Here is a 21,691-nt window from a genome sequence, read left to right as displayed (position 1 = left end):
TTTGACTTCAGTGGTGGGCAAATTAATGGAAAAGATACTTAGAGATAATATATATAAACGTCTGGATAAACAGGGTCTGATTAGGAACAGTCAACATGGATTTGTGCCTGGAAGGTCATGTTTGACTAATCTTCTTGAATTTTTTGAAGAGGTTACTAGGGAAATTGACGAGGGTAAAGCAGTGGATGTTGTCTATATGGACTTTAGTAAGGCCTTTGACAAGGTTCCTCATGGAAGGTTGGTTAAGAAGGTTAAACTGTTGGGTATAAATGCAGGAATAGCAAGATGGATTCAGCAGTGGCTGAATGGGAGAAGCCAGAGGGTAATGGTGGATGGCTGTTTGTCGGGTTGGAGGCAGGTGACTAGTGGGGTGCCTCAGGGATCTGTGTTGGGTCCTTTGTTGTTAGTCATGTACATCAATGATCTGGATGAAGGGGTGGTAAATTGGATTAGTAAGTATGCAGATGATACCAAGATAGGGGACTAGGGGAGATTATGTGTTCGGCACGGACTAGAGGGGTCGAGATGGCCTGTTTCCGTGCTGTAATTGTTATATGGTTATTATATGGTTGTGGATAATGAAGAGGATTTCCAAAGTCTACAGAGTGATTTAGGCCATTTGGAAAAATTGGCTGAAAGATGGCAGATGGAGTTTAATGCTGATAAATGTGAGGTGTTACACCTTGTCAACAAAATAGAGAGAGTACAGAGGAGATTTACTAGAATGTTGCCTGGGTTTCAACAACTAAGTTACAGAGAAAGGTTGAATAAGTTAGGTCTTTATTCTCTGGAGCGCAGAAGGTTAAGGGGGGACTTGATAGAGGTCTTTAAAATGATGAGAGGGATAGACAGAGTTGATGTGATCAAGCTTTTCCCTTTGAGAATAGGGAAGATTCAAACAAGAGGACATGACTTCAGAATTAAGGGACAGAAGTTTAGGGGTAACATGAGGGGGAACTTCTTTACTCAGAGAGTGGTAGCGGTGTGGAATGAGCTTCCAGTGGAAGTGGTGGCGGCAGGTTCGTTGGTATCATTTAAAAATAAATTGGATAGGCATATGGATGAGAAGGGAATGGAGGGTTATGGTACGAGTGGAGGCAGGTGGGACTAAGGGAAAAAAGTTGTTCGGCACGGACTTGTAGGGCCGAGATGGCCTGTTTCCGTGCTGTAATTGTTATATGGTTATAAGTTAAATCCCTACCGAAATTGTAAAAATCTCCGCATTTTTGCGTCTGGTTTTCGAGGAGATACGTTTCAAAGACAAAATGTCATACACCCACACAGTTTTAAAAGTATATAGATAGATATTCCCTTATTTTTTGTATACTGCATTTTAGACAAAATTCACAATGAAGTCTTCCTCAGTCTCCTTCAATCCAAGAAAAAAAAATCCAAACAATCCAGTAAGTAACTTCATAACTGAAATTTTCCAATTCTGGCAACATTCTGATGAATTTCCTCTGTACACTCTCCAAGTGTAATTAATTTCCTATTGTATGACAATCAGAACTCCAGTTGCCACCCAATCTAATCTCTTTACAAGTGCTGCCTGAACTTGCTAAATGCCGTTTCTGCAACACCCTCCAAACCCACAGGCTGGAGAAGTAAACTAACATCAGCAACTCTCCTCAGGAAAAATCCAGAATTGACTCCCCAACTATACTTGGTTTGCCCCAACACCGCATTCTACTCCAAGATCTGATAAAGCAACAGGTTACCAGGTGGCCAGAGGGGTATTTGTACGTTATTTGTTCTTTTGCCCATGTGCACTGGGAATGAGAGTTGACATTTGTAACCTTCTGTCCATTTGTCAGAAGCACACAGAAGCCCAGCATAAATGGTGTAAGTCACAGGTCACTTCCCAAAATACCCACCCATCTACCCTGTCAAGCACCTCCTTGCCCCACTTGTGACAGACTCTGTGGGTCCCAACTCAGACCTGGTGGAAACAAATCATTCTGAATCCATGTGAAATCTCTAAAGGAGTGATATTCCCAATATCACTAGACTTTCTATTTTGGGGAAGAGAGGAGAGGTAATGCTGGATCAGTGCACACGAAACATCATTCTCCAAATCTGCCACTGTGATATGGATTATGCATGTGAATTTTTCTTAAATCAACAAAAACAATTTGAATCCTAATCATCTGGACCAGGTTACTGTTACAAGCCTTGTTGCTCAGATTTCAAAAACAGCATGTTTTAAAATGTGAAAATTATACCTTCTGCAATTTTCCATTTCTGTAAGCTTGTTGATCCTTAATAACGTCTGGCAGATACTTTGCACAGTATAGTGCCACCTCTTCACCTGAAAGAAAGTAATTAAAATACAATTTATTTGAAAGGGAGGAAACATATCATGCAAAGGGAATGGAGTTCCCAGCACGGCCTGTGGACTTCGGGAGGAAGCGGCCCTTTCAGAACTCCAAGCCGCTGAGAGTGTTCTTCTGTTCCGACGCCGGAGTTCTATCATCCCGGTGAGAGGGCCTGAAACATTGGGCGGTCCGTAGCGGCGACTGCGGAGGCTTCTATAGGCCCCGACCACGGGTGAACATCGAGGAAGTGGACTGAACTTTGCTGCCTTCCCTCACAGTGGGAAACGTTGATCCCGCTGTGGGGGGATGTTTTTTATGTTTAATGTTCAATTCTATAATGTTGTGTTTATTTCATATGTGTGCTGCAATGGCAACTCAAATTTCACTGCACCAATTGGTGTATGTGACAATAATGTCCTTAATCCTTTAAGTTGGTGAAGGGTGTTTAGGATGTAGTAGCATTATTGTGCTAGAGTTGAAAGGACAGAAGAAACAGAATTGTAAACCATTCCACATTTGATGACATCGCCCTGGTCCTACACGCATCCCTGGAACATCTGGATAAGAAAGACACCTCAGACTTCTATTCAATTAGACAACAGCTCTGTTGTTAGCACCATTATCCCATCCAAGCTCATCACCAAACTCATAGAACTTGGAGTCAGCACTCATCTCTGCAACTGGAGCCTCGACGTCCTGATCAACGGACCACAATCAGTGGGGAAAGGGGACAAATCATCCTCTACGATAATCGTAAACAGTGGTGCTCCACAAGGATGTATTCTCAGCCCTCTTTTCTAAACCTCATACACTCACGGCCATGCAGTAATTATTCAATTAAATCTACAAATTTGTGGACGGCACTCTCAATCTCACAAGACAACGGAGGTAGTAATCGACTTCAGAAAGCGAATCGGTACACATACCCCAGTATGCATTGACGGCACCGAAGTAGAGAGTTTGAAAGTTTTAAATTCCTTGGAATAAATATCACCAACAACTTGTACCAGACCACTGATATCAAAGTAATGGCCAAGAAAGCACGCCAATGCCTCTACTTCCTTAGGTGGTTTAGAAAGTTCAGCACGCCCCCAACAACTCTTACAACTTCTATAGATGAGTCATAGAAAGTATTTTATCAGCATGGCATGGTTTGGGAACAGATCCATCCAAGACTGCAAGGAATTGCAGAGAATTGTGGATGCAGACCAGACCATCACACAAACCAACTTCCCTTCAATCGACTCATTTACACTATGTATTACCTTGGCAAGGCCAGCAGCATAATCAAGGACGAGTCTCACTCGCGTCATTCCCTCTTCCCCCGTCTCCCATCAGGCAAGAGGTACAGAAGTGTGAAAAAGCATACCTCCAGATTCAGGGACAGTTTCTTCCCAGCTGTTATCAGGCAACTGAACCACCCTATCAACAACTAGAGAACAGGTTTGAGCTACCTCACTGGAGGCCCTCGGACTATCTATAATTGGACTTTGCTGGACTTTATCTTGCACTAAACTTTATTTCCTTTATCATGTATCTGTACACTGTGGATGGCTCGATTGTAATCATATGTAGTCTTTCCACTGACTGATTAGCACACAACGAAAGCTTTTCACTATACCTCAGTACACGTGATAATAAACTAAACAAAACAATGACTTCACAAGCATGAAAACCCCAGCTTGGGAATATAGACTAATTATAGGGGTTTAACATTCAGTCCCAGTTAAGAGGGAAACCTGATCTCACAATGTCAAGCAGAAAAAGAGCAGCTGATCAGGCTGCTCCTGTGGAGAGAAATGGGCAATTGATGTTTCAGGTCGAGACTTTGTTGATCTAGTTTGTTAGGTCGGGGGAGGGGGTGGTAGCAGGGGCAGCGGATGAAGGTAAGGGCAAGAGTGTACTTTTTAAACTTGAGAGTTATTAAAACTGCAAACGTCAAACATCAAATTTGAAGCTTCCAGAAATTACTGGAGAGTGTTTACAAGATAGCTTTGTCATTGTTTTCTGCTTTTTGAGAAATTGCAGCAATGTAGATTATTTGCATCGACTTTGACTCGTGTTGTTCATAAAGGCGATCACTTTGGTTATAGCACAGATCATGAGATGTAGAATTAACCTATTTCGCAGCAAACTACTTACAGCAAGGTAACTGTCAAGTTACCTGTCGATTAAGGTGGCAGAACACATCAGCATGAACTGTCCCTGACTAAATCGAATTGAAAAATGTTTTCTTGTACAGATTTATAAGCATAGATAATCACGTGTTACAGCACAAATACAAGAACAATAAAATGAGAAAATATGAAATCGGAGCCTCTTGAGACACACAAGCCACGTTTACAGGCTTTTATTTATCTCATAATACTTCAGTACTGGCTAGGCTAGATAATTTGATTTTTTTTGTGCTTTTACGGCTTAAACTCACAGGAGTCAATTAGCACTGTAATAAATTTAACATATGACGAGGTAGAAACATGAGGAATTAAAATGACTGAATCATTCCCAAAAAACACGTTCTGTACATGCACATTTTATCAATGGAAAATGTTTGTGGAAGCCAGCACCATTCACGACTGAACGGCTGCAAACAGCAAATGAAAGGAATTATCCATATTCCTGTCAAAGCCATATATTTCAACTGCTCGAGGGGGTCAGAGAGGAAATTTTATCCATTTCATTTTTTTATTGCCAGGCTCGTGTTTGGGGGGAAAGATGGAAGGTGATGCTGAATCACTGTGCACCAAGCATCACTGTTTTTACATATTAGCATCAAAAGGTGAAAATTGTATGCAATGTCATTTTCCTCAAGCACTGATTGTGGGGAAGTCAATACTGGGAACAGTTTAATGGTGAAAAGGATAATAACAGGTCTTGTAAGGAGTTTATTCAGATTCACTTTAAAAGGCCCATTTTTGTTATTGATACTGCTGTATAATCCTACCCCCATATACATAATCTTACATGAAGGAAGGCACAAAAAATTACATTACAGGAAAAATATACGATTCCCCATACTCTCTTACCTCCATGACCATCATAGACTGCAAACATAGCAGTTTCACCATCCAATTCAGGTATACAATTGTGGGCATCCTAAAGCAAAAGAATACAACATATTTCAATCAACCGACACAAAATTGAATAACACAAAATAGCTTGCTATAACTAATGTACTTATAAGACCCAATAGTCTGCATGCATGGTTCATCAGCTATTATTAAATATAATTTTAATAACTTGAAATGTATGTGAGAGCATTCGGTGTCAATAAATCTTAAATAATCTGAGTTTTATTTCTAACTTTCCCAATTCAGCTGAAAGGTGATCAACCAAAAATATTAACTCTGTTTTTCTCTCTCCTTTGACTGCCAAGTTCTTCCAGCATCTGCAATAGGTTGCTTTGGAAAATGGAACCAAGCACACCAATGCCTCCACTCCCTTAGAAAGGAAGGTTGGCATGCCCCGAACAACCCTCATCAACCCTCTCCACTCCATCTGCCCGCCTGTCCACGATGGGGTTCAGAGCCTTCTGTCGTTCTGCCCCTCGCCTCTGGAACTCTCTCCCATTATACATCCGTACCATAGTGTCTCTCCCCACCTTTAAAACCTCCCTCAAAACTCACCTATTCAGACTGGCCTATCCCACGTAACTTTCTATCAAATTCATGGATATGTTGTTTTTGTTTCCTTTTATTTATATATTTGTAATTTGCTTGTTTTAACTGTAAGGTGTCCTTGAGTGTTCTGAAAGGTGCCCATAAATAAAATACATTATTATTATAATGTCTACAGATGCTCTGTAGAAAGCATTTATCAGGATGCATCATAACCTGGATTGGAAACAGCTCCATCCAAGACAACAGAAACTGCACGGTTACAGACATAGACCAGGCCATCACACAAACCAACCTCTCTTCCACTGACCCAGTCTCTACTTCACGTTGCCTAGGAAATGCTGCCAGCATAATTAAGAACCAGTCTCACCCCCGTCACTCCCTCTTCTCCCCTCTCCCATCAGGCAAGATGCACAGAAATCTGAAAACTCAGAACTACAGATCCAGGAAGTTTCTTCCCAGCTGTTAGCAGTCAACTGAATAGTCCTGTAGAATGTGGTCCTGACCTCCTATCCACCTCAATAGAGACCTTTGAATTATCTTTAATTGGACTTCAATGTTATATCTTGCATTAAATGCTTCGGAGTGGCGGCGCGGCTCTGGCTGCAGCGGCTCACCGGCAGTCCTGTTTGTTCTGTGTTTTTTGTGTTGTTTATTTCGTTTTTGGTTAGTCTAGTTTTGGTTTTTAGTTTGTGTTTGGGGGGGGGGGGGGGGTTGAAACGGGGCTTGCTGTCTCTCCCTGCGGGGGAATGCGACTTTTTTGTCGTATTCCCCTTCTCTGCCTCCGTCTGCGCTGAGGCCTAATGGCGGAGCTGGCGACCTCGAGGCTCAGTAGGCAGAGCCCGCCAGGACTCGCCCTGAGCTCGCTCCCGTGAGGGCGGCCCGGCTCGGGGCTGGAACAGTGCTTCCGTGAGGGGCTGTGACGCTCCCGGGTGGGCGGCCTGGCCCGAGGAAGGAACGGTGCTCCCGTCGGAGTGGCCGAGCTCAGGGAGGTATGGCGTTCCCAGCCCGAGGGAGGAGCGGCACCCATGTCGGGGCGGCCCAGCCCGAGGGAGGAGCGGCGCCCATGTCGGGGCGGCCCGGGGAAGAAGCGACGCCCAAGTCGGGGCGGCCCAGCCCGAGGGAGGTACGGCGCCCATGTCGGGGCGGCCCAGCCCGAAGGAGGTACGGCGCCCATGTCGGGGCGGCCCAGCCCGAGGGAGGTACGGCGCCCATGTCGGGGCGGCCCAGCCCGAGGGAGGTACGGCGCCCATGTCGGGGCGGCCCAGCCCGAGGGAGGTACGGCGCCCATGTCGGGGGCGGCCCAGCCCGAGGCTGAAGACGGCACGATACTCACGTGAGGGTGGCTGGGACGGTGTTCTGGCGGTGGTGGCCTGAGTCCGGCCGCGGGCCAGCGGCTGCGTCAGCAGGACTGGTGGGCGGCAGCTTCGACCACCCCGGGGCGCGGTGATTGAGCCGCGGGACAGTTTTTAACATCGCCCGGTGGGGGATCGCCTCAGCGCAGAGGGAGAAGAGGAGGGAAGAGACTGCAGACCTAAAGACTTTTGCCTCCATCACAGTGAGGAGATGCTGGGTGGACTCACTGTGGTGGATGTTAATATGTGTTTATTGTTGTTTTTTATTGTATTGTATTGTATGTATGTATGACTGCTGCAATTTCGTTCAGACTTCGGTCTGAATGACAATAAAGGCTATCTAATCTAAAAATGGTGTACCTTTATCGTTTATGTGTGGACTGTGGACGACGATTGCATTCATGCATTGTCGGTTCTTTAACTGGACAGCAAGCAAACAAAAGCTTTTCACTATACCTTGGTACACATGTAATAAAGTAAACCATAATTCCCAGCTTTAGCCAGTTTCCTGGTGGTGGGGAAAACCTAAAGGGCAGGGTTAATTGTTATGTAAATATTTGTTTTTTATCTTTTGCATTTCCTGAATATTGCTTATGACCCAAATGATTGATTGAAAGATACAGCATGGAAACATTCCCATCTGCCCAGCGAGTCCACGCCAACCATGACTCATACGCACACTCGTTCTATGTTATCCCACTTTCATATCCATTCCCTACATGAGGGGCAATTTCCAGACGGCAATTAGCCTACAGTACCGCACTTCTTTGGAATGTGGGAGGAAACCGAAGCAACTGGAGGAAACCCACAGGTAGATCATGCAAACTCCAAACAGACAGCACCCAAGATCAGGATTAAATCCGGGTCTCTGGTACTGTGCGGCAGCAGCACTGCAAACAACTACACGGTGCCGCCCCAAATAAATAAAAAATGCAAATTTTGCGTTTTTAAGTAGGATGGAAACTACAAGTGTAAAGAAACAATTACAAATTTACTGTTTTCAGTTTTGGTGCCTCATTACCAAAAGAATGTTAATTCAATAATATTAACATTACTTTAAAAGTAAGACACGCAAAAACTGCAAACAGAAAAATCAGAATTCTATCTTAGTTTTCTTCTGAAACAAGCATTTTCAGTTGTTGTTTAGAATACGTCTAAAAAAATGTCTTAATTTCCCAAAATAGGGGAAAAGATTGTCTTTTTAGTAAACAAAGTTTTACCATCCCCCCACACAAAAGGACTGATGTAAATTAATACTAGATTCATCAAGATAACGAAGCATGGTCTTTAAAGGCAAATATAAGAAGTTTTTAAAAAATCAATTCACATGGAATTACACATGCCAGATGTTTCAAGGTGACGCAAAACGTCAAAGCACCTCGGGTTTCACAATTTACCATTTATCATTAGGCCATTTTTAAATGATGCAGAATTATAGAAATATTATGACACTGGAGGAGACCATTCTGTGCCAGTCAAGAAGATATACCCAATGGAATCTGAGCGTCTGATAATTGATTTGTTGCTCATATAGAACATATCCTAGCACATTCTAGATGTGGTGAGCATTTTTGCCTCTATCATCTTTTGAGCCAGAGTTATGCAGCATGGAAAAAGGCCCTTCCGTCCAACTCGTCCAAGTTGTCTACTTGACCTAGTCCCATTAGACTACTTTTAGCCCATATGTTTCGGATCCATGGATTTTTTTCAATATCTTATTTTCTTTTCATTTGTAATTGTACCCACTCTTCACTTCCTATGGCAGCTTGTTCCACACAAAGGGCTCGAAATTAGCGGTTGCCCAGGTGCCAATGACCACCCAAAGTGCCGCCGGGCAACCTAAATGCCAAGTCATTTTGCACAGCTTGGCAATGCAGATACTGGTTTAGATAGACACAAAAAACTGGAGTAACCCAGCGGGTCAGGTAGATTCTCTGGAGAAAAGGAATGTGACGTTTCGTGTCGGCGGCGGTACCAAGCTGTAGTGCGGAGCAAAGATACCAGGTGCAGGGTGACAGAGGGTCGGAGCGAACGGCATGCCCCGCACACCGGCTCCTCCTCCCGCCCTGATTGCTTGCCACTCCGCCATATCCGCTTTCAAAAGAAACCCTCCCGCATGCAGAGGCTGGGAGGGAGGAAGAAGGAGGCCTCCTTACGCCGTCTGAGGCACCTCCACCGCTCGACCCCGCACCTTCCTGTGGGCTGGCAGAGGAGGGGTACGGTGGCGAGGAGATCCTAACTGCAACTTGGCGGTGGACAGTGACAGCCAAGACAGGGACCGCCACAGCCAAGATGATGCCGTCCGTGTCCGATGAGCGCTGACCTTCCTTCCTCCCCACCTCCCCTCTCTCTCTCTTGTACACCCCCTCCACCCCCCTTATCCTGAGACCCCTCCTCTCCATCCCGCACTGATCCCCATTCCCGCCTCTATTCAGTCCTCATTGACATCCCCTGTGCTCCCCTCCCCATCTAACGCCCCCCCCCCCCCCCAAATCTATTCATCCTGCGCTGATCACCGTATCCACCTCAAGTTGATTCTCATGCCACCCCCCATCCATCCTACTCTGGTTCCCCAATTCATCCTGTACTGACCCCCTTGCCCATTCATCCTGCACTTTTCCTCCATCCATCCTGTACTGATCCCCCCCATTCATCCCGCACTGACCCACCCTCCATTTACCCTGCACCCATCCCCCCCATCCATCCTGTTCTGATCCACCCACTCATCCTGTACTGATCCCCCTCATTCATCCTGTACTGATCCCCTCATTCATCGTGTACTGAACCCCCCATCCATCCTGTAGTGATCTTCCCATTCATCTTTTACTGAACCCCCCATTCATCCTGTACTGATACTCCCATTCATCCTGTACGGATTCCCCCATTCATCCTGCACTGATCCCTCAATCATCCTGCACTGATTTCCCCATTCATCCTGTAGCGAGCCTCCCATTCATCCTGTAGCGATCCACCCATTCATCCTGTAGCGATCCCCCCCATTAATCCTGTACTGAACCTTCCATTCATCCTGCGCTGATCCCCCTGCCCCATCCATCCTGTACTGATCCCCCCCCATTCAAGAAGAATGGGGGGGGATCAGACTGAAGAAGGGTCTCGAGCCAAAACGTTGCCTATTTCCTTCGCTCCATAGATGCTGCCTCACCCGCTGAGTTTCTCCAGCTTTTTTGTCTACCCCCATTCATCCTGTACTGATCCCCCCCCATTCATTCTGTACTGATCCCCCCCATCCATCCTGCAGTTTCTCCCCGTCCATCCCGTACTGATCCCCCCATTCAACTCCTCTGACATACCCCGCGCTCTCCCCTCACAATTTTACCTACTCCAACCAACACACACTAATTCCCCTGCCTCAATCCATCCATTCTGCAACGATTGCCTTCTCAACCCCCCCCCCCCCCCCCCCCCATCTATCCACCCCGCACTGATTCACACACCGCCCCCCCCCCCCCCCATTGTGCTGGAAATGTCTTCAGAGCGAACACCGACTATGTTTGATAACGGAATGCAATCAAATGTGTTTTAATTCCCAATGTTATTATTTGTTTTAATCCATAAAGATGGATTCATTAAATTGTGAACTCGTGAAACATTAAAACCGCAGTGTTCGATTGTCACTGCTACCGCTGACACGTTATTACAGAATTCATTTTAATGGCAAAGCAATGCTCTTAATATGGAGTATCAGTACTGTAGTTATTTAATGAGCAATATTCACAACTATACGTTGGATTTATCTAGGTTTTACTTCTACAGTCGGTCATATACATCATAAATTTGGTCAGGAGATATTTCAGTTGAAATTTTAACGTTAATTCTGAAGTGGGAATGATGGAAACAGCATTTATCAATAATTTTCTTCATTGCTGTTCACAGCACATACATCTAATCTGAATGTCCGGTAACGTGGCGTTTTGACACCTTTAAACATATTACCAAAAGACCATTTGCTGCCGTTATGTCCTTTCACCATCTCTTGTCAGTTAGTGCAATGTTTAACCTGTCAGATGGGTATAGTCGGTTTTAACAGCTATGATCATAAAATGCCTTTAGAAATTTCCTTGCAACCTGTATATTTTGTTGTGGATAAATTATGTGGGAAGCGAGAGTGTTTCTGTACCAATAGCAATAACGACCCATGCTATGGCCATATCATGATAATTTTCAGTCAATTCACAAAAAACATGCTTGCATCAATCTGTAGTGTGCATGATTAAGCATATATATTACCATGGTCCAGGTTTTATTGACACAGGTTGATCATACGCTGAATAATCCAACCACATTTTTGTTTGGAAGTGGAAAGAAATAATAGAAATTGCATTAATTGCAATGTGTAAAAAGAGTTGAGATACTGTATTATAATTTTGCTGCATGTCATTGTGGTATATATCAAAGATTATAGAGCAGAGCAAGATAGACCACTCCTCCGAAATCCAATGGGCTGACATGTAGTGCGTAATGGAACGTCACGGCCGCCATTTGTTTATGCCAAACGCGACATCTTTGGTAGCGGGGACGGACTCCACAGTTATCAAATCTTACATCAGGTCGTAGGGAAAAGCAAAGATACTAGAGGCTCCTCTAGTATCTTTGGGGGAAGAGGACGTTTCCTGCACTCCTGAGTTGATCCAGGACTGATTCTCGGTCCCCCCGATACCAGATGAAGGCGGCCGGCGGGAGAGGCTCAAGCATCTGCCCGTGGTCGGCGCTCCCGAGGCAGCGGGCAATGCTCCTGTAGTATCTTTGGTGTAATCCGTTCCAAAGATTGATCCGCTCTATCATCTTTGGTGTAATCAGTGTTGTAGGGAAAAGTGTGTTATATATAATCGATCACTTCACATATTTAGTTAATATTATTGTAAATTTTATTAATACTATTGTAAATTACAGCTCAATAAAATGGCGTCATGCCATACCCATCTTTGGAGTGCAGAAGTTTAAGGGGGGACTTGGTAGAGGTCTTTAAAATGATGAGAGGGATAGACAGAGTTGACGTGGATAAGCTTTTCCCATTGAGAGTAGGGAAGATTCAAACAAGAGGACATGACTTCAAAATTAAGTGACAGAAGTTTAGGGGTAACATGAGGGGGAACTTCTTTACTCAGAGAGTGGTAGCTGTGCGGAATGAGCTTCCAGTGGAAGTGGTGGAGGCAGGTTCGATTTTATCATTTTAAAAAAATTGGATAGGTATATGGATGGGAACGGAATGGAGGGTTATGGTCTGAGTGCAGATAGATGGGACTAGGGGAAAATAAGTGTTCGGCACGGACTTGTAGGGCAGAGATGGCCTGTTTCCGTGCTGTAATTGTTATATGGTTATACCCATGTCATACTACGCTTTTTTCGCAGAGTGGCGCATCTTGCTCTGCTCTATAATCTTTGGTATATATTATGTCCTGATTGGTGCATATGTTTAGTTTGTGACTTTATTTCAAGCAGAAATAATATGTGAATGCTTCATTGAGCATAATTCCGACTGGTAACTACGCACTTCGTCCGAGCACATTATTGCACCCGTCATGCAAGCCGTCTTAAATGACCACCTAAACTGTCATTTGGCAACCTAAAAAGCTGCCTAGGTTGCCCGGCTGGCAACAGGGGAAAAAGGTTAAGTGAGAGTCCTGACACACCCACCACCTTCTATGCCATATGAAATCTTTCCCCTCACCATTTTAAATATCTCTAATCTTAAATATATCCAAGAACAAACAATTCTCAGTGTATCCAGCTTGTACTTATAGCTCAAGCCCTGTGATCCATGTACCATCCTTGTGAATGTTTTCTGCATCCTTTCCAGTTTAATGACATCCTTCCTATATCCAGGTGCACATAATTCTCAAAGTGTGGTCTCACCAACAACTCGTACAGTTGTGACATTATGTCCCAACTCGTACTCAATGCTCAGACCAATGAAAGCTAGCGCATCAAATGCCTTCTTCATTTTCCATTCCACCTGTACCTCCACTTTCAGGGAACTATGTACCGGTACCCCAAGGTGACTGTTCTACAATACTTTCCAATGCCCTACCATTTATGTCCAGAGAAATCCAGAATTGTGCCACCCCCAGGTGAAAAGCTTTATCCTTGTATTCCCTCGTATTCTTCTAAGAATTACTTTAAGCCCATGCCTCCTAGTTTTTAATCCTTCCACAAGCACATTTTAAAATAGATAAGATAAGGCACAAAATATCCATACCCTTCTATATCTTGAATCTTGATGTGCCTGTCAAAATGTAATGATTACTAGACTAAGTGGGACTAGTAACTTAGTCTAGGTCCCTGTCGCACAGGAGGCTTGGTCCCCCAATGTAATATTCCACCATTCACCAATAGCCCCCAACTGCAAAGGCGCACCTCATTTCCCCTCATCCCTAGCACTCTCTCCCCTCCTCTTCACCCTCCCTCTTCTTTCCCGTCTCCTCCTCCCCTTCCCCAATCCCTCCCTCACCTCTCTCCCTTCCCCAACCCTCACCCTCCCTCCCTCCATAACTCCTCTCGCCTCCCTACCCACCTCCTATTCCTCTATCCACCACCCCTCACCTCCCCCCCATTATCCCTCCACACCTCCCTCACTGCCCTCCTCTCCCTCTATTCTCCACTTTAGACATTAAAATCATGCTGAATATAATTAACAGAAATTAATATGGTAAGCATTTTGTGGCCAATGGCCATGGCAAAACATGAAAGAATGTGAAGATGAGGATGGATCTTCTGAAAGAGAAATCCCTGGCTGGTTTGAACATTTCAAGAAATGTACAAACATATAACATTCATCTTGTCTGAGAGGAAACAAGTACAGATATGATAATGGCAGAACATTTCCCCAATTCTCTTAAAGAAGTGTTTAACATAGAGTCCACAGGTGGACTTTTTTTGAAAGAGGACAGCCTCACATGCATTTATTTCTAGGGATGGGAAACTGCTCAGGGCTTCAATCATCTTACTCCTCAGCTTGGAGACAACGTTAAGGGTGACCGCAAGCATGTCTCTGTCATTACATAATTCAGATATGAAGCCAAAAAAGATAAATGGAATCGATGTAAGCATCAGCATTAAGCCAGACGACTTAATTGCTGCCAGTGGAACAGGGCTGAGAGACTTGGAGGATAATTACTATAGTCTTGAGGATAAGACACAAAATGCTGGAGTAACTCAGCGGGACAGGCAGCATCTCTGGAGAGAAGGAATGTATGATGTTTCAGGTCGTGACCCTTCTGCAGATCGAGTCAGGGGATTGGGAGACATAGGCATATTGAAAAGTAAGGTATGAAAACAAGAGATCAAAGAAAATGTAGAATGGATCATCGTGAGAAAAGGTGGTTGTTGAGCTGGAGAGCAGGAGGAATCACAGAGAGGGTGCAGCGAGAGAGAGTGTTGTGGAAATTTCATTGGAGAGAGGAGAACTTCTTCAAAATAAGCATACTCCAGCATTTTGCATCTATCCAGTGTAAACCAGCATCTGCAGTTCCTTCCTACACAAACTATGGTCTTGGATATCTTTGGGAAAAAAATAGAAATTACTATCTGTACGAATTTATCTGAGATAATTAATGCATATGCAAGATTGTTTCGAAGATCTTGACAACAGTGTGTCTGATTAACTTGTAAAAGCAATTTAAAGCTAATAATATTGGCTCCTTTTTTTTTACAACAAATTGCATCAAAGTGCATTTCTTTTAAAAAGCGTCAATCTTTATGATTCCTTGCAGTTATATTTTATGTCATCACGATAAGGGGAAGAAAATAGAAAAAGATACCCCCTCCGGAAAATAATCATTGCCATTGTGCCACTGTTATTCAGCCTGTAATCTGGTATGGATAACTAATCTACTGAACAACAGATGTATAGTTTGATTGAAGAATAACCAAAATTCTTCTTCTAGTTAATAATAGATTGGCTTGCAGTGCAAATTCGTATATGAAGAGATACAGCTGCACTTTATATAGTTTACTCACAAAGAGGTAGGTGCTGGTGGCCAAATCAAAAACAACAAAACTTTAAATTTATGACTTCCATCAGACACGAGGATTGATTTAATTGCCAGCATCAACCAAGTAGTACTGATAGTAGGTTACTAACCAAAGTAAAAATTACAATCCTGAATATGAAGATGCTGAACAATTTCATTGTTCCATCCGAGACATTCTTGCCATAGAGGGAGTACAGAGAAGGTTCACCAGACTGATTCCTAGGATGCCAGGACTTTCATATGAAGAAAGACTGGATAGACTCGGCTTGTACTCGCTAGAATTTAGAAGATTGAGGGGGGATCTTATAGAAACTTACAAAATTCTTAAGGGGTTGGACAGGCTAGTTGCAGGAAGATTGTTCCCGATGTTGGGGAAGTCCAGAACAAGGGGTCACAGTTTAAGGATAAGGGGGAAATCTTTTAGGACCGGGATGAGAAAAACATTTTTTCACACAGAGTAGTGAATCTCTGGAATTCTCTGCCACAGAAGATAGTTGAGACCAGTTCATTGGCTATATTTAAGAGGGAGTTAAATGTGGCCCTTGTGGCTAAAGGGATCAGGGGGTATGGAGAGAGGGCAGGTACAGGATACTGAGTTGGATGATCAGCCATGATCATATTGAATGGCGGTGCAGGCTCGAATGGCCGAATGGCCTACTCCTGCACCTATTTTCTATGTTTCTATGTTTCTATATGACAAAACACTCTTGACTAGCCCAGTGGTGAGGAAAAGATCAAACTGAATGGGCCCAGTAACCACAAAGAGGTAGAGGTAGCCCCGCCACATCATGATGCCCTATTTTTTGTAAAAGAGGTGTAAATAGCTAATAACCAGGTCTGAAAAGGATTCTGTGTGAAGTACTTGGTCAGAAAATGTATAAACATTAAACCAACATGTACAATGGATGCTTTGATGATTTCTCTCTAGGTGTTGTAATCATGTTAATTTAAACAGGCTTATTAGGCATATTAAAGCAGGCAGTCCATGTGCATGTGATAAACAAAACACTGTAAATGAACTAAATCGAAAATGGTCATAAATGATCCAAAAGACAGCAATGAAAAATAAACATCACTACATCAGTAGTGATCCAAGCTTTTGCATTTTTCATTGTTGTAGTACTCTTTACATACTTTATTGACCTAGTTATTAAACTACTTTACCCAATGAATTGCTTTATAATTTGGTTGAATAAAAGACCTTGTTAAGATTCCCCTATCATATTTGCAATACATCTTTACTTACAAATTACTACAAATGTTTGTGTTCGATCTTACAGTAACCATCCTCCATAAACATTCCATAAACACATAAAAATTGTTCAAAAATGTAATTCATATCATTGATGTTTGAAGAATTAGAAGTAAAAATGTCTCATCTATGGTCACATTTGAATCAAACTGCCATAAAATTCAGTAACATGCACTTTGCTTTAAAAAATATAGCTGCTACATTTTTTTTGTAGATCAGATAACACAAGTCAGTAGAAGTGACACTATCATCACCTCCATAATTCTACCTTGCTGCCAAAGAAACTTGATTTCTAAATGCAGTTACTGAATGATTTTGCAAATAGCAGGACTGAACTGAAGTTAGCAGGTCTTCAATGTGATTTGATGCGAGCGAAGCATGATCGTGGTTTTAGCTATGAGTACTTTCTGTTTAAACTGTTTAATTACAGGGATTTTGTGTGTGTTGTCAGCAAGTGGACCAGATAATGGCCTTCCTCGTCCTGTTACTTCAGGGACCTATTAATGCATATCAGATAGCAGTTAAGAGCCAAATGCATCACAGTGGGGTTGGGAATCACGTAAGGGATGAGAAAACATTGTCCCATCCCTGCATGACATCAGAGAAGCAGATAATTTGTATTCAACAATATTTAAATGGAATTTAAATTCTCCAACTAGCAGTATAGCATTTCACACAATCATTATCTCAGAACTATGGATTATTTTGAGTGGATTTCTTAAATATATTAGGTTGGCTAATTTACAAGCAAGATGCTGACATCATGCATGTTATTCTGCCTTACACCTAAACAACCACTGACGTAAAGGCTTCATGTATAAATGTATGAAGTGCGATTGTACAATTCGAAATAAGCACTTAATTGTCAAACACAGGCAAACCTGCTGAGTTATAACCTGCATGCTTTTGTTCAAGGTTTTCACTTTGTCTTCTTTGTGTTTTAAACCAGCCAAGTTTCTTACCATGCCTATTACCATCTGCACAATTTCTGGTGGGATTTCGAATCCAAGGTTGCCAGTCTCAAACTACCACCTGTGAACTGCCGAGCAGCTGATTACTTGGCTAATACTAGCAAAGGAGTTTCAATCTGTATACAACAAATGCTACAGATGATACCCGAGACAAAGTTAAATCTAAAACAAAAGACTTTGTTGGCAAAGTGTGGCGAGGTTAAGGTCTTGAAGAAAAATACCAGTTACCAATACTGGGTAAATTATCAATTTGCAACCCTCTATTTCCTTAAAAACTACAAGCTTGAAAACACTGACGAGTCCCAACAACTTTTATATAGAGAGCCATGAATTTAAAAATACACCTCGTTAACCGAACAGATCGAATACAAACCTAAACGTTGGCGCTTTTTTTTTAACCACAGTGGAAAAAACAATTTTGGGGATCACCTTAAATCGCTGATGTTAAAACAAGTTTTCGATTTTCGTTTTCCATAAAACAATTTAGTTCGATCTCGAAGATGGTATTTAATCGCCATATTCACACACTATCGTTCATTGTTATGAGTGGAAGGAACAAATTATTTGGATTTAAAAATAGATTTCGATTGTTCCCATCTGTCAACCAACACCATTAAATACAGAGCGAGAAGATATAACACGATCAGGGCTAGGCGAAGCCCCAGATACAGGCCCCTTGCAGATAACGTGTTTGTGTGTATGCATTCATTCAGTCTTCACTCACCTCCATGGAAACCCTCCAGCCTTGCATGGCCGAGACGCCGAAGCCGAATTTGTCGGTGGATCGCTCACTGGAGCTCTTCACCGTGTTGGGTTGAGACAGGTAAGCGCCCATACTTCTTGTGCCCGGCGGCCTCCGTGTACTCCTCCACCTCCAACAACAACAGCAGCAACAGCAACCTCCTCTTGCCGCCGCACAGACGAGCTCAGGCCGCTTTCCCCCCGTGCACAGAGGAGGAAGCGCTCAGCCGGACGGATTGATTGACGGACGCGCCGGGACCAGCGCTCACGCACGCACGCGGGATGGGGGTAGGGTAGCCGGTCACCAGGGCAACCGACGGGCCCACCGCCGCGGCTGCAGCCTGAACCTTCAGCACTCAAAGCCCCTCGCTCGCTGCCACGCACACCCACCCCCCACCTCATTCAATGGCTCGGGAGCCTCTCCACCGCCTCACGGAAGGCTTTTTAAACAAAGACTCGACGCACAATGACCTGCCGGGGCCCAGCGTTCCCTCAGCCTGGACACAAGTACAATTATCCCGTTGTACTCTCGGAATCGTCCATAGTATTTTGAAATTAAAAACAAATAGATTTTTATATATATATTTTAAAAAAACCCGCTGTGAGTCGCGTGGGAGGTGTTTTCTTTTAATGTATAAAAAAATCTGCGGTCATGTGACGCTCCGAGAAAAAAAAAAACCGGAGCTATAAGATCGTTGGTTAAACTCGTGCGTCACGTCCGGAAACCGATGGCGGCATCCCTTGCTCCCGGATGTGAGGTGACGCGAAGCGCGGGATTTCAACAAGCTCTTCAATCCCGGAAACTAGGTAGAATTGTACTTCCGGAACATGACTTTCCAAGTATATTTAATTATATTTACTATGCACAAAAGTATATAAAAGTATAAGTATAAAAGGACATTCTTGCTATTGAGGGAGTGCAGCGTAGGTTTACAAGGTTAATTCCCGGGATGGTGGGACTGTCATATGCTGAGAGAATGGAGCAGCTGGGCTTGTACACTCTGGAGTTTAGAAGGATGAGAGGGCATCTTATTGAAACATATAAGATTGTTAAAGGTTTGGACACGCTAGAGGCAGGAAACATGTTCCCGATGTTGGGGGAGTCCAGAACCAGGGGCCACAGTTTAAGAATAGGGGTAAGCCATTTAGAATGGAGACGAGGAAACACTTTTTCTCACAGTGAGTTGTGAGTCTGTGGAATTCTCTGCCTCAGAGGGTGGTGGAGGTCGGTTCTCTGGATACGTTCAAGAGAGAGCAAGATAGGGCTCTTAAAGATAGCGGAGTCAGGGGATATGGGGAGAAGGCAGGAACGGGGTACTGATTGGGGATGATAAGCCAATGGCCTACTCCTGCACCTATTGTCTATTGTCTAAATGTGCGTTGATATAGAAATACTGTTAAATAAACTGTAAGAAAAAAAAGATGCATTTTATGTCGTTAGATGGACGGAACATCAAGTTACACAATTTTAATTGTGTATTTTTAAATTATGCTAATTCTTGTAAAGCATAATTTGACTTACAAACTTGCTCATCCTGTTGAGTTCCTTTGGAAGTATACCATAAGGTTAAGGTAGACACAAAATGCTGGAGTAATTCTGTGGAGAGAAGGAATGGATGACATTTCAGATCGAGAGCCTTCTACAGACTCAAAGTTAAGATGGACATCTAAAACGAAGCAGAAAATTCTGCAAATACTCAGCAGGCCATTCTGCATCTGTAGATATTTCTGACATGACCATCCATCAGAATTTGAAAAGGTTAGAAATCAAAGATGCTCATAGGTGTCAGAGTACGGGGCGGGGTAGTGAAAAGAAAATGGGCTGAGTGGATCCAGCATGATCTGCTTTCATGTCATGTTATATCATGTGAAAGAATAATACAGATGGTGGAGATCTTGACTGAGAAAATGCTGAGGCCTTATTAATCTGGTTTACTAAACATGATTGAATTGTGGAGTAGACTCGATGGGCCGAATGGCCTTATCTACTCCTATAACTTGTAAACTGATCTGCCAGGAGTAGTAATTAATAGAGATGCAATTCTGTAGCTGCAAGGAATTGTCTGCAATTTCTGGAAATATGAAATTGAATCGTGGGTAGTGAGACGTAGTACCAAGTGGAGTAAGTGTTGGTGGAGAAAAATTTGTGAACCAGGGATTTGTGGAGCAAGTGGTCCTTTTGGAGCTGAAAGGAGAGAAGGATACTTGCATTTTATGGTGTTGTGTTGAAGGTGGTGGAAATTCCAGAGGATGAACTATTGAATGTGGAGTCTGGCAGAATGCAAGGTGAGCAAGAGGGAACCCAATATTCAAATTTATAAGAAGGTAGACAAAAAGCTGGAGAAACTCAGCGGGTAAGGCAGCATCTATGGAGCAAAGGAATGGGTGATGTTTCGGGTCAAGACCCTTCTTTAGACTGATCAAATTCAAATTGATAAGATCAGTTTATGAAATGGAACATGGGTGTTGTGAGCCTTTCTAGAATTGTAGTGGAAGAACATAATTGGGAGAAAAAGTAAGTAATCTCAGAAGGACTTGGATGGAAGCAGAACAGATGGAAGTGAGCAACTGTATTAGATTCCTTTAGAATCCAGGTGGGAAGAGATGTAGTAATATACTGGAAATGGGTCGCTAACATTCCTTGAAGCAGAACATTCAGGAATGGACAAATGCAAGTTAGTGCAGACTGGACATTGGCAGGTCAGGTCCATCTGATTGGGGATGATCAGGTACTGTTGAGGATGATCCGCCATGATCACATTGAATGGCGGTGCTGGCTCGAAGGGCCGAATGGCCTACTCCTGCACCTATTGTCTATCTGTCTTATTTTCCAGAAAACCATGAAAGATCAACAAACTAGTTAAAAGTGGTGGCCCTAACTAGGACTGAAACCTAGACTTTGTGTTTAAGAAGGAACTGCAGATGCTGGAAAATCGAAGGTACACAAAAATGCTGGAGAAACTCAGCGGGTGCAGCAGCATCTATGGAGCGAAGGAGATAGGCAACGTTTCGGGCTGAAGAACATAGAAACATAGAAAATAGGTGCAGGAGTAGGCCATTCGGCCCTTCGACCCTGCACCGCCATTCAATATGATCATGGCTGATCATCCAAATCAATATCCCAAACCTGCCCTCTCCATATCGCATGATCCCTTTAGCCACAAGGGCCACATCTAACTCCCTCCTAAATCTAGCCAATGAACTGGCCTTAACTACCTTCTGTGGCAGAAAATTCCACAGATTCATCACTCTCTGTGTAAAAAATGATTTGCTCATCTCGGTCCTAAAAGACTTCCCTCTTATCCTTAAACTGTGACCCCTTGTTCTGGACTCTCCCAATATCGGGAATAATCTTCCTGCATTTAGCCTGTCCAACCCCTTAAGAATTTTGTACGTTTCTATAAGATCCCCCCTCAATCTTCTAAATTCTAGCGTGTACAAGCCGAGTC

At 43.4% G+C, this 21,691-nt stretch overlaps 1 protein-coding gene across 1 annotated transcript in view; it reads right to left on the bottom strand.

Moving 5' to 3' along the window:
• Nucleotides 1–18,897, bottom strand: part of ppm1g (protein phosphatase, Mg2+/Mn2+ dependent 1G) — a 49,998-nt gene extending 31,101 nt beyond the window's left edge. Inside the window, exons 1-3 of the mRNA XM_033025963.1 lie at nt 18,226–18,897; nt 5,342–5,411; nt 2,223–2,308 (exon numbers count right to left, since the gene is read on the bottom strand). Of these exons, the coding sequence (XP_032881854.1) occupies nt 2,223–2,308; nt 5,342–5,411; nt 18,226–18,336 (267 nt within the window). The 5' untranslated portion in view covers nt 18,337–18,897. The remainder of the gene's footprint in view (nt 1–2,222; nt 2,309–5,341; nt 5,412–18,225) is intronic.
• Between the last annotated feature and the right edge of the window lie 2,794 nt (nt 18,898–21,691).

Source organism: Amblyraja radiata, chromosome 8 (genome assembly GCF_010909765.2).
Source record: "Amblyraja radiata isolate CabotCenter1 chromosome 8, sAmbRad1.1.pri, whole genome shotgun sequence".
NCBI classification, from domain to species: domain Eukaryota; kingdom Metazoa; phylum Chordata; class Chondrichthyes; order Rajiformes; family Rajidae; genus Amblyraja; species Amblyraja radiata.
Note: the sequence above shows the minus strand (reverse complement) of the source record. Positions and strands in the feature narration are given on the sequence as shown.